The following is a 13,250-nucleotide window of genomic DNA, read 5'->3' as shown; positions in this document are numbered from 1 at the left end:
TTTACCATTGCCGTCGGTTTTCAAGTATAAGAGAAAATCTGAAAACTACACTTGGCGGTAGTTTTACTCTAGAAAATTTGACGGTAGTTATGTGTGAGTCCTCTATTAAGTCGAAAGCTGTTAGCGAAGCTTCAACTCTCATTATGACAAGATTGAGACATTTACAACAGATTAGGCATCACTCGGTCCGTACCATAGAGGAGACTTAAAATTCTTCTTTTCTCCCATGAAGTAATATTATACTTAGTCCAGTGGTTCCATGGGAGAGTTATGAGATGGGAGTAGGTTAGGTTTAGCAGATTAAAGCTCCGTATTTCGGCATTCGATGCTTTCCCCTACTATAAAAAAAAGTATATATAAACATATATTACAAACAAATTGCCATGCATTTTTACCGCTACACAACTGCATATTAATTAATTTTGCGTTATTTCGTAATCCAATTGGCGTATATTTTAACTAAATTTTACGTATGAGCATACATACATATATCTGATTAAAGTAATTGTGTGGGTTTAAACGCAATTTATACCACAAATCAATATGCTTTTCGCAGCAAATATTAATGTGGAATATTATTGCAAAACACTAAATTTCAGGAAGAAATTATATGATTGTATATAAATAGATGTATAAATTACATTATATAAACAATAAATACACGCCTACATAAATGTTCTAGAATAATGTCCAATTTGAACAAAATTTTATTAGCTGCCCGTGAAAAAGTTAGCATGCCCTTTAACATTTTGAACCGTATAATGGTTCCACAACTAATTCACCTGACTCATAATGCATTTTCCAAATTTAATTCTTAATTGAATTTCAGCAGCAAATGTGGCATAATCAAAAATTTAGCTCAGCTCGAGTGCTTGTGGCAATAACAATTTATGTAGGTGCCGACATGCTATGTACTTATTATATAATATTATGTGTTGGCAGTGGCGTGTCATAGCGGGTGCTGCCGCTGACAGGCGAGGTGTTGTTATGGCGTTAACTTAATGCTTGCATATCGAGTATTTGGCTAGTTGATTTCACGGAAATCATACACATATCTAAAGTAAATTAATAAATACTTTTGGATATACATATATATATATATAAATATACATACCATATATTATATATATGCATATATGCTTAAATTCCTCATTTAAACTGTAACAACTATTCGAACTGTTTTATTGCATTTCGACATGCAGATAATTTAGTGCAACTTATATCACAACACCACAATAAATTTGAGCAAACACAGAAATTACACTTTGCATAATAAAAATGCTATAAATTTCATATGTAACTATATAAATTTTTTGCACTGAAACTATAATACCCTTCACACATACAAAAGTTTCAATACCAGTATTTGATTTGGTTTGATCAATTTGTATGGCTGCTATATGCTACAGTGGTCTCAAATCGGCAGTTCCGACAAATGAGCAGCTTCTTGGGGAGAAGAGGACGTGCTCAAAATTTTAGAATTATCTTAAAAACCGAGACTGTATAAAGCTAAAAGGACAAGTGTAGCTATAGCGGCTACCAATAGGGACGTCGTGATTTTGACAGCTCGTGACGGCCATGTTTGTTTACGGATTTGTCTCAAGTTTTGTCAGTGTGTTCGGTGAGTTTTGCCATAGCATTATGTCACTTTTCACTTTTGTACAACGCTTGGAAATTGTACAAAATTATTACGCAAATTCACGTTGTCCGGTGGCAACTGTAAGTCGAAATATCATCAGATGTTGCCTATTTCCGGATTAATTGTTTCGTCAACTAACAAAATTGTCGTAGAGGCCATTTGGCCGACATTTTCTTCAAATCGTAAATGGCATAAAATTATCCTCAAAACAAAAAAAAAAATTTAAAAAAAAAATATTTCGACCAAATTTGAGTTTTTTATTACATTTACATCGACTCAGTTTTTCCCGCTAACAGTATATACTTGTATATATATTTTTAATAGGGTTTCCCACGTTTCCTTTTGAGTGTTACAAACTTCGTGGCAAATTTAATATACCTTGTTCAGGGTTTAAAAAAAATATTTGAAAAAAAAATTACATTAAAAAAAAATGAAAATAAATAATAACATGGAGTATTTTGTAAAGGATACAACACTGCTACCATCAGCTTAACCATAAGTGTGTAACTGATTATATTTGTTATTTACTAACTTTTATTTTATTTACCATATACTATAACGGTACAAATGCATTTCTGCACACAACATTACTATACAGAAGCATTTATTTATATATGAAAATGTCTGCATTAGTATTGGAGTTGCTAGTTGTATCAGCCATAAAGTTGCAGATTGCTGATAGTTGTTGCATTGCTAGCGGTTTTGCCTTCAACAATATTTGCGTGCAAACAAACAATGGTAATTGTAATGTATTTTTAATTGTAAATCATAAACTCTATAATAATACCTGCATATGAGGCGATAAAACATTTCGGATGGGAGTTAATGCACATACATGCATGCAGCTAAGTATATGCAAACAACTGGTAAAGAGCAAAATGGTGAAAGCGATACCAATTAAATTTCAACAACAAAACTAACTGCAGTTGAACACAATTACCCATTTGAGTGTGTATTTGCAAAGGCAAACGGCATATCCGGTGATTAACTCACATTAGACAGTAGAAATTCAGGATGTGTAATTAAAAAATTTGTGTAGGCTTGAAAATGTAATTTCCCAATTGTGAGTACGAATGAAAATACAATTTGTTTTTACATTGTTAAAAATTAAATAAAAATTTTATCCATAGCTTTGAATATACGAGTAATTGTAGGACTTAAAAGCCTCACGATCAGCACCTTAATTTAGTCAATGAACACAATTTCTGCAGCAGTAAAGACAAAAAGTCACTCACTTAAAGGAAAGTTTGAAATGCTTGAAAAAAGTTATTAAACCAGCTTAAACTATGCCTATTCTAAGCTCTCAAGAAGCACACGTATTTTAAAACGATATCTCAAATAGTTTTTAAGTTACAGGCTTCTAAAGTGTAGTCGCTTAGTTCGATTGGCTTCAATAGTTTATCTTTAAACGCACTTTGCTCAAAACAGTATTTTTATATACGGGGCAGAATACTTGTATATTAAGTTTGCCAGGAAGTTTGTAACATCCATCAGGAAACTTCGGCGCCCTTATAATATATACATATATAATATAATATATAAATGATCAGCATGACGAGCTGAGTTGATTTAGCCATGTGCGTCTGTCTGCATATGCCTGAACTAGTCACTCAATTTTTGAGATATCGATTTGATATTCTTTTCTCTTCCAGAAGCTGCTTATTTGTCGGAACCGCCGATATCGGACCACTAAAGCCACATATAGCTGCTATACAAACTGAAGGAGCGGCATCAAGTTTTTCTAAGCAATATTTTGTTTTTGTGAAGTATAACGTTTAAACGTCTTTTCTTGCCTTTTAATTGTAATTTTTTTCTGCATGATTTCTGAACAAAAATCGAGTTTTGACAGGCCAAAAACGACCAAAATTTTCGATAAATTAAAATTATTTTTAAAAACGTCGCTATTTTGTAACATTTTGCAGTTTCTTTTGTATTCTATAGGTCATTTTAGCTTTTTAAAATATATCTAAATATATCCGTAAAATTTTAAAACAATTGCTAGTGTTTTTTTTTTTTTTTGTAAATTCCTAAAAATCGTCTGTTTTAGGCTGTCACTCTAAGTTTGCCGCTTAAAATTATTATAGAAAACTGTATAATTGCATGATAGTAAAAGTAGCTATATATATTTTTAAACGTAGGTGAGTATTGTAGCGGCACAAATGAGTTACCGTGGGCTAAGAAAAATATTATCATAGAAAGAAAAAACTTTACATATGAATATAATTTTAAGTGTAGTTATGTGATGAAAGCATTAACATTAAATATACATATATGTATGTACATAATTACAGTTACAGTAACTGTCGTTTCTGAATTAAATACTGGCACAGTTATCGATTTTTAGTTAGTTTAAATTGCATGTAAATTTCGCTTACCTCCAACACTTGAACCATTCTGTTGTGAATACAAATTCTGTTGTGCCGTCTGTGGTTGCGGCGGATATAGTTGTGGTGGGCCCTGTGGCGGTGGTGGGCCAGCGCGTGTCGCTCCTGGTGGCACCAACACCGGTGCCGGGCTAACAAGGCGCATCGGTGTGCCTGTACGTGGTCCCATCACCAGCGAACCACTCTGATCGAAAAATGCCGGTATGACCTGGGTACGCGTCGGCGCAGATTATTAACAAGTTTATGTTTGTATTGTCAGCATTGATGGAGATTGTGGTGCATTCAATGAATTCATATTTTTTTGTATTTTTTGTACAGGGTTAGAATATAATTATTTTCATTTTTATTTTGGTTTTTGTTGTTGTTTATGAAGGTTATGCGTTTACAGAAAATAGAAGAAAAAATATATATACTCATTTAATGTAAGTCAAATTATGTACAAACTCATTATAATGATTAAGAGGCATTGCTTATATATATCTTTTATTAATGTCGGTTGCTTTGGTTAATTAAAAAAAAAAAGAACTTAAATTATTAGTTTTTATATATACTGTTGGTTTGGATTATTGTGAAATTTTAACAGCAAAAGTATATTCGATTCGATTTACGAAATATTTATGTGCAATTTTAGTTGTGGTTCATTTTTGTTCGCGCTTACTTTACAAAATTATTTTACAATAAAAATGTACATTGTAAATTTACACAAAATTTTGCTTTTTTGCTACTGTCTTTACAATAGTACTTTACAAAACGAAGTGTACACTGTGAAATGACACAACTTATAATAATCATGTTTTTTTTTTGCTTTCAGCGCGCTCATAAATTACAGCTTGCTTTTTAAATTTTTTCTTGTTAGTAACACAAACACTTTATTTTGCTACCAATCTATACAAAATCAAGGTAATGATAATATTTATTCACCTGATAGGACTGATTCTCAGCGCCCTGTTGCGATGGCGTCAACGGCCGTCGCGGTTGTGTGCCCTGTTGTGGTATCAGATTGCTGGGGTACATGCCCCATTGTACACCGTAATACTGTGGCATTTGCGCAGTTATCAAGCCCATATAGGGTGCAGCATCTTGTCCTGGATTGATGACGTAGGGAGCCGCTTGTTGCGCGGCATAGGCGGCATTCTGTTGTGCGGCCAAAAATTGCTGTGAGGCGGCCATTTGCGCCATCTGCTGCGGCTGCATTGTGCCATTGGGTGCACCAGGTGGCGCAGCGGATGTGGCAGCTGCAGCAGCAGCAGCGGCGGCCGCGGCATTTGTGGCAGCGAGTCCAGGATTCTGTGAGCGGAAAAGTTGCTGCAAAGATTGAGTAGAATATGTTGTGAGTTTAGTTCATGATTTGGCATTTGGTGGTTATGAATTTTTGAATTAAGAAATAAATTTTTATATAATTTTTATTTTTTAATTCCGATGTTGAGATTAAAAATTAAATTTTAATTTTTTAAGCCTGATGTTTGGAATTAAAGCTTAGATTTTAGTTTTTTTATCCAAGATGTTTGGGATTAAAAATTGAAAATATTATTTTTTGATTTGAATGAACGTGAAAAAATGTTAATTCTAAAACAAATTCTTTTTATAATTCTTAATAACATGTTTGAGATAAATTTTTAATTTTTTTTTTAACTTTAGTCCCACGTACCAAATTAATATATAACAAAAAAAATCGTAATCCCAGTTAAAAATAAATTTTTAATCCGGTTTTGGGGATTGCAATTCTTAAAAAAATGTATTTTTAATTTTTTATCTGGTTTTTGGGATTAAAATTAAAAAAAAAAATTATTTTTAATTAATAAAAAAAATATTTTTGAATTTTTAGTCCGGTTTTTGAGATTACAATTTTTTTTTTGAATTAGGTATGTGGGACTAAAATTTAAAATTTTGTTCAATCCGGTATGCGGGGTCAAATTTTTATTTCATTGCCGTAGTGGGATTTCAAAAAAAATTTTTTTTATTCAAACGTTAATTAAATTATTATTTAATGCATTACTTGCAACCCTTGACGGAATACAATCGCACAATTTTTGTGAATAAATTGCATGTGCATATATGCATGAATAACATTTCCGCAATACTTCGCAATTTCTCTCTACTCTAAATGAACAGATATGGCAAACCTCGAAATCACAAAAGAAATCAAGCAAAATTAACAATATGGAATTTTCAATTAAACGCGAAAAATAACTGTGAATTATTAATGATTACAAGGCGGAAAACATGTGTGTAACGAAGATAACTCAATAAGAAATGTAAGCCATGATTGCCATATTCAAGCAGACACATACGAACACAGAAAACATTCACAACGTTGTTAGCAAAGGCGGGAGTATAAGCAGCATAAATAATCAACTTCGTCGCTCAAGGACACGCACAAGAAATAAGTAGGTATATAGTTATGTAATTGTATTGGTGGCAATAATCGCTTGGGTAGAATTATTCAAACTGAATGTAGCATAAAATAACAATCAAAACCAAAAGTGAAATCGAGCGCAGCAACATAGTGGTGTACCATACCACTTGTGTGTAGTATGTATATTAACAAGAAATTGAAAGTAACACCACAGCACACGAAAAATCATATAACTTTGCGCCTTGAAGTATGTTTTCGAGTAAATATAACCATAATAATTTATTAGCAACAGGCAAACCATAAGGCGATAAAGAGCACACATGTAAACAAACGAAATGAACTGCGTTTGAATTATGTACCGTTATGTCGCGCAGGTGTGGGGCAATATGAAGTGATTTAGTATGTGTGTGTAAGTGTGTATGCGTGAAAGCAGGCGCACTATATGAATATGTATGCATATGAAAGTTTACACTAACAAAGTGGTATCGTAATATTTGAAACTGGATTTTTAAGTACAAATTGGAAATTTGGTTAAATTATTAAAATTAATATAACAATCACAGTTTTAGTAGTTTCTTGTCAATTAAGAAAAGATTTGCATATATATGTGTATATAGTATATATACTAAGTAATAAAGTGCATTTACGAAAATTTGCAAGAATATAATTGAAATTATATTTCATTGTCAATGATTTAGAAGTGTTCCCGGAACACAACCAAAGAACAAAGCAAGCCCTAAGGGAGAATTAACTACGCTAAATGGTAATTTCAAGGCAAAATCGAAATTGAATTTGCGAATTCGCACAAAAGCTGCTGCCGTTGGCATGCTTCGGTCATTTAGTTACATTTCAGCAACAGATGTCACAGAAAGTCATGACCCAAATACAAGCGTAAGTTCAAAAAAATAAAAAATTCTAAGCTTTTCAAAAGAAAAATGATTACAGCCAGCTGAAAGCAAGACAAAGTGAAATAAATCGAAAACAAATTGGAAAGCAAAACGAAATTGAACTTCGTGCTTACGCAAAATACTAGCAAATATGAGAAAATTTGGTTTGCGTACATACATACATACATATATACTAGATAGACGAATCTTGAAGAGTTTTCGGTGCAGAGTAAACACCAAAGAAAAGAAAAAATATTAAGTCAACCAAACAGTGAGACGCATTTACCGAAACGAAATACAGTTATTTATATGTAAAAACAAAAATGTGTGGGTGGCACGCCACTGCATGCAGCGAGCACTTAACTCTTTGCATGCATGCGATGTGCCGAAGTGTTCTAACATATTTCTATAATACAAATATTATATATATAGGTGTGTGTGTAAGCAATAAATAGCAAGCGTGACGAAGAGAGCAAACTAATACACAATTCGATTGTATACATCACGATTGCAACACATTTGCTAATTGCAGCGGTGACTTTAATAAGAGCAATAGTTAATAAGCTGAAAACATTACCGGCGTAAATTACTCTACGGTGACACTTTACTTACTAAAGCTTACAAAATAAAAGTCGCATTTAAACGTGTAAGTGGCGTGTATAGCTTGTAAGCACTATGCACACTTATACCATTTATAGTATAGCATTTAGTTGGCATAAGCGCTTACAAAGTGTGCGCATACTTTTAGCGACTAAGCGCAGTGTAAGAGTCTATACTCGGTATGTGCGCTTGTGAGAGCACTTTCATGTGCACAAGTTTAAGGACATTTTAATTGCTGTGTACGCGAACAAGTTTAAATAGCACTAAACGAGCATTTTAAAGTGCACTTAATACGCAGCACTCATGCACAAGTTTTGTAGGTATAACTTGCAACACAACAACTACACATGCTGCAATGGCAGAAATGGTATGACAACATGTGCATATTTAAATTACCTTCTGGTGTGTGGCAGGTAGCTGACACGTGGCAACGTGAGCAATGTATTAAAACGACAATTTTAAAAGTTTAGCACAACACTTTGCGACACATGCACAGCTATGTATACATGCATACAAGTACATATTTGAAAACTCAACTCAAAACTGGCAAATTGATGGGCTGTTGGCTTGTAAGCAATGTCAATGTGCATGTTGGTTAGCTGCTGCAACCACTTGTCTTCAATCAACAATTGCTTGTATATTTCGCATCGCCTGGCCACTACTGCTTGCAATGACAAGCAGAAATATCAAAAGTTAATCAGCCTGTAGGCCAACACATAGCTCTGTATGACTTAGAAAAGCTGAAACAATGTCAGTAATAAGCATTGCATACAACATTGCAACATGAAAATCAACAACAATTTGCTATTGATTGTGTTCGATGTCAACTTCATTATAACTGTGAAACAGGCCGCAGCAGGCATGCACTTTTGAAAAGCTCAAAGCATGAAAAACAGCAATTCATAAGCGCTCTTTTTCTCCGCCGTTTCGCAATTGCTGCAACAGTTGGTGGCAATAACAACACACAATTGTCACAATTTACAACACAATTGACATAGTTTGCACAATTGATCGATGAAAAGCCAGTTGTTAGTATCGGCGAAAACTTGTTTATCTTGTTTGATTTTACAATTTTTTTATTTCCCACTTTCTTTCATAGAAAATTTGCCTGCTAACACACACTTTTATAAGCCATTAAAGAAAAAAGGTAAGACAATTGTGCATGCAGTGTAAAAACGCGCATAAATCGAATATAGCAAAAACAATTATTTTTAGCACCAAAGTAAGGCAATCGAAAACGGACGTGCTATGGCAAAGCAATTTCCAACAATACTCGTATAATGCCAACTTGCTTTGAAAATATTGAGCTGCGGTCCATATTTGTGCAGCGATTTGTGAAATGGAAAGCGAAAAGCAAGCAAAAAAATATGCATTATTGAGTAAATAATTGCAATGAAACTTGGCCAATTGCAAGCATGTGGCACACGGTTAATAATAGACAAAGAAAAATTATAGAAATTTTCTTTCATTTAATATATTGAGGATTTTTACAGACAGTATTTTGCTCTATATTGCACCAAATATTTTTAGCGAAAAATATGTCAATAGCTACTTTCTAAATCTCATGGTACTCAGTTAGTAGATTAACACTGAAATATTTTATGATTGGAATACATATTATATAGCACATTTACTGCTTCGATTAATGCAATCTTTACGGTTTGTAAAATATTTTCCCCGTCCGCAGTTTTAAGAGACCCTTTTGAAAGCAATTTAAAAAAATTTTTGAGTTTTATATGAAAACGCATTAGAAAATTATTATTTTTTGTTTGCTGGTGAACCAACTGTTAGTGGTTATATTACGTAGGCCGGTCTGGCAAATCTGACGTACACTGATGTTAAGGGCTTGCATGTGCTTCACTGCTTCAAAAATAAACAAATAAAAAATAAAAATAAAAAAAAATTATTGTCTTATTTAATTCTATAACATCTCTAGAATATTGTGCTAAATTCTCAAGTTGATATCAGTAATAGTTTTGGAGATACAGCCTTGAAAATTTGCGCGCTCGAGTTCAGCTATATAGTCACGTAGAACTTTAAATGCGTTTTTCTAGAAACTGTGTTTTCAAAAACGGTTGATCAAGACTACTCAAGAACTATCAACGGATTTTAATGAAATTTTACACAGGTGTTTGAGCTATAATTTACAAGGTCATGAGCGAAGGATTTTTTTTTGTTCAAGCACAGCTATTTAATAATTAATAGTCTATGAAAATCAAAAACTTTTTAGAGTTAAAAAAATATATTCAAACAGCTAAACGGTGGTAATGTTATCCTTAATGGAGCTGTAATAACACAATTAAAATAATATTGTAAAATAGTAAAGAAATTGTCAAAGAATCGAATTAGCTAATCACTAAATTATTAGTCAAAGAGCACGAAAAAAAAAAATCAAACAGAACCAAGGCGGGTTGTTTTTATATTCATATGTCTTATGACACACACTACGTAAATAATACTGAAAATTGCAAAAAAAGAATCAATTTACATAAAAAAAATATTATTAGTCAAAATTGTGCGCGCTTTTAGAAAGCAATTCTAGACGGCATCATTTTCATAAAGGAAAAATTACCCATTAGACGAACATTCCTTTAATTTGAGCAGCATGGTATTTTCAACTTATTTTTATTAATAAAATTACTCCATGAAATAATAATAACTAAGCATTCAAACACACGCGCACTAACTATCCTGCGCAGCTCACATTACATCATCCATTGCTGTGTAAGCCCAGCACGACGACTTCTCCTTCATATTACTACTTCTCATATGCCGTGCTCCAATTTTCTTTCCAACTATGACGTCAGCAAGTATACTTGTTTTTGTCGTGCCGCATTTTGCCAAGCACGGGCGGCATCACCAATTAGAAAGCAAATAGGGGCGTTCACACAATACATACATACAACACAACAACGCACCAAATTGTACACTTGGGAGCTTATTAAAAATAATGAAAGTGTGGACCGTGCAACACAAATGAAACTCGGTCGCTTGAGAGGGTAAATATACACTTTCGAAGGCAAAAAGCGCGAGCTTACGTAATGCACAGAACTAAATGTATGAAGCAATTTCTTTGACAACGCAAGGGAATGCCAAAGCGCAACAGTTTGCAATGTGAGTTGAAAGAAAGTGCGGAAAAACTGGCACCGAAGTTTTGTTGGCGTGTAGCATTTTTCCGTGCGAAGTTTTTGCATTTTGTTTACTTTTACTGTTGTAGGTTTTTCTCTATTATTATTATATATATTTTTTTGGTTTTGTTTTGAAACACTCGTATGCGTGAAGTGCAAAACTCCGCCTGCTATGCGCACTAAATTAGTCATGTCGCTGCGTATTCCCACTGCTTAAGAATGATTTCGCCTGTCGTGCTTAACTTTCGCATTAAGGTGTTCCAAATTTCTTCTTATAATTGCTTATGTAAGATAATAAAAAAAATTCTATAAATTAACTTCTAAAAAATTAATAGATGTAGAGCGGCTGGTTGAGAGCGTAAAATATTTGTTGAATATAACTTTACGCAACAGAAAAAAAAAACTATTTGTTGATGTTGTTATTAATATAGAGATTCGATTATATGTTTTCAGACTAGCATCTACATAAACATGATTTACGCAGTCCTCTTGTTACACCCTGTATATGCCTTTAGTATATGTAGATATGTAGTAACTAAGTACAGTCATTTGCATGCATAAAAGTTGTAGTTATTTGAGTCAACTTGCCACAGCACCACCCTGCTTTTCTTTTAAAGCGTTTCATATTCATGTTGTGCTCCTTTATGTTATGTAAGTGATTTCTCTCTATATACGTAGGTTGCCTTTTATATTTCGCGATTAGGCAACCTTAGTGGCAACCAATCTGGCAACTCACAACTTTATCGTAAAGTTTGACATTTTTGAAGATATACATACCGAGAACGTTTTGATATACTAGCGCTTTTTGTATTGTTTACAGTAACTAAAAATATTCATCTCGGCCAAAAAATGGATTTAAATCACGAAATTTTTATTTCCAGTTTTTAAAAATGTTTACTATTTTTTTTTACAACAACTTTTGACGTCGATAAATTTAGCAACAGTGCTTCGATCTGGGAAACAGGAACAGTGTTTATCGATGGTATGGTGAATTCAATCGACACCGTTGATCACTGCAAGACGAATTTCCTGAAGGTCGTTCAAAATCAGTTGTTCCGGAAATTATTGATGCTGTGCCCAAACTGCATCTTACAATAGATTGTCATGTGACCTATTGTGAGATTGAGACAACTATAATCATTAGTGGGACCAGCATATATTCAATATTGTATGCGCATTTGACTGTTGAAAAAATTTGTTCACGTTGAATCTCACAGAGTTTGTCAATCGCTCAAAAAAAAGCTCGTGTTGTCAAGAGAATTGTTAAAAAAAAAAATAAGATAGCTTCAAAACACGTCTATGACATCGTGACAGCTGATGAATCGTGGACTTTTTTTGGAAAACATTACAGAACATTAAATTCTGAGTGGTACACAGGCATTTCTTTGTCAGCTGTCAAGAAATCAGTAAAAATCAACCGCAGAAGATGGATCACTCGCAATCAGAGTAGCAAAAGTGCTTAGAACAAACGGTCCAAAGGCAAGCAAAAGTGTATAGATCTTAATGAAGAATATTTTGAATAACAATAAAGCGATTTTCGATTATTAATATTTGTTTTTTTTTTTCTCAAATTCCGCAATATAAAATGCAACTCTCGCCGTTTTTATTATTGGACTCTCTCTGGCGATGGCTTGATATTTTAATAAAAGCAGCAGTTTTGGCTGAATAACAGTTTCTTGTAGAGATTGAAGATAAAGCCTTTTCGGCTATTGCTTATTTTTATTAACTATGAAAATGTTTATATATTAACAAATATTACCTAAAACTTTTTTATCAGACTCATCGAATTCTCTACGTAGGCCTTCAGTCAAACGTTCAGTTCAACAATTGCATTGTAATATAAAAATGTAAAAAAAAATAGCAGCCGCTTGATATCTGCAGTGTTCAACTTTTGACCTATATTTCTCAAGCCTTCTTTTACGATAACGCTATGCTATGTGCTCTAGGCTAAAATGGTATGTAAAGCTTTTTTCTTTGCACAAATATAGATATAACAAACAAATATGTACGTCCTGAATATTAAAATCAAAATATTATTAAATAAATCAAAATATGAAATTATTTGCTTGCATTAAGTTGAAATTACAAATACAATTCAAATTACCAAAAACAATTAGTTTGTGAAACCTACTTATTAGTGCATATTATGTGTTTCTTAAAATAAAAATAAAAAAGTAAAATGAGGAACCTTTGTAGTCGCAAGCTAAAAAAAAATGTGGTGGACGCAACACAACAGACGGCAAAAAAAAGCTTGGC

At 33.1% G+C, this 13,250-nt stretch overlaps 1 protein-coding gene across 7 annotated transcripts in view; it reads right to left on the bottom strand.

The window, feature by feature from the left end:
- The window catches only part of pum (pumilio), a 369,798-nt gene that overhangs the window by 18,668 nt on the left and 337,880 nt on the right, over positions 1-13,250 (bottom strand). For all 7 annotated transcript variants that reach the window (XM_036377471.2, XM_036377472.2, XM_070111626.1 and 4 more), the window contains 2 exons: positions 4,945-5,328; positions 4,015-4,231 (listed from right to left, as the gene is read on the bottom strand). In XM_036377471.2, the coding sequence (XP_036233364.2) occupies positions 4,015-4,231; positions 4,945-5,328 (601 nt within the window). The remainder of the gene's footprint in view (positions 1-4,014; positions 4,232-4,944; positions 5,329-13,250) is intronic.

The sequence above is a fragment of the Bactrocera oleae genome, chromosome 2 (genome assembly GCF_042242935.1).
Source record: "Bactrocera oleae isolate idBacOlea1 chromosome 2, idBacOlea1, whole genome shotgun sequence".
Taxonomy (NCBI): domain Eukaryota; kingdom Metazoa; phylum Arthropoda; class Insecta; order Diptera; family Tephritidae; genus Bactrocera; species Bactrocera oleae.
The sequence above is the reverse complement of the archived record's forward strand: the minus strand, read 5'-3'. Positions and strand labels throughout refer to the sequence as shown.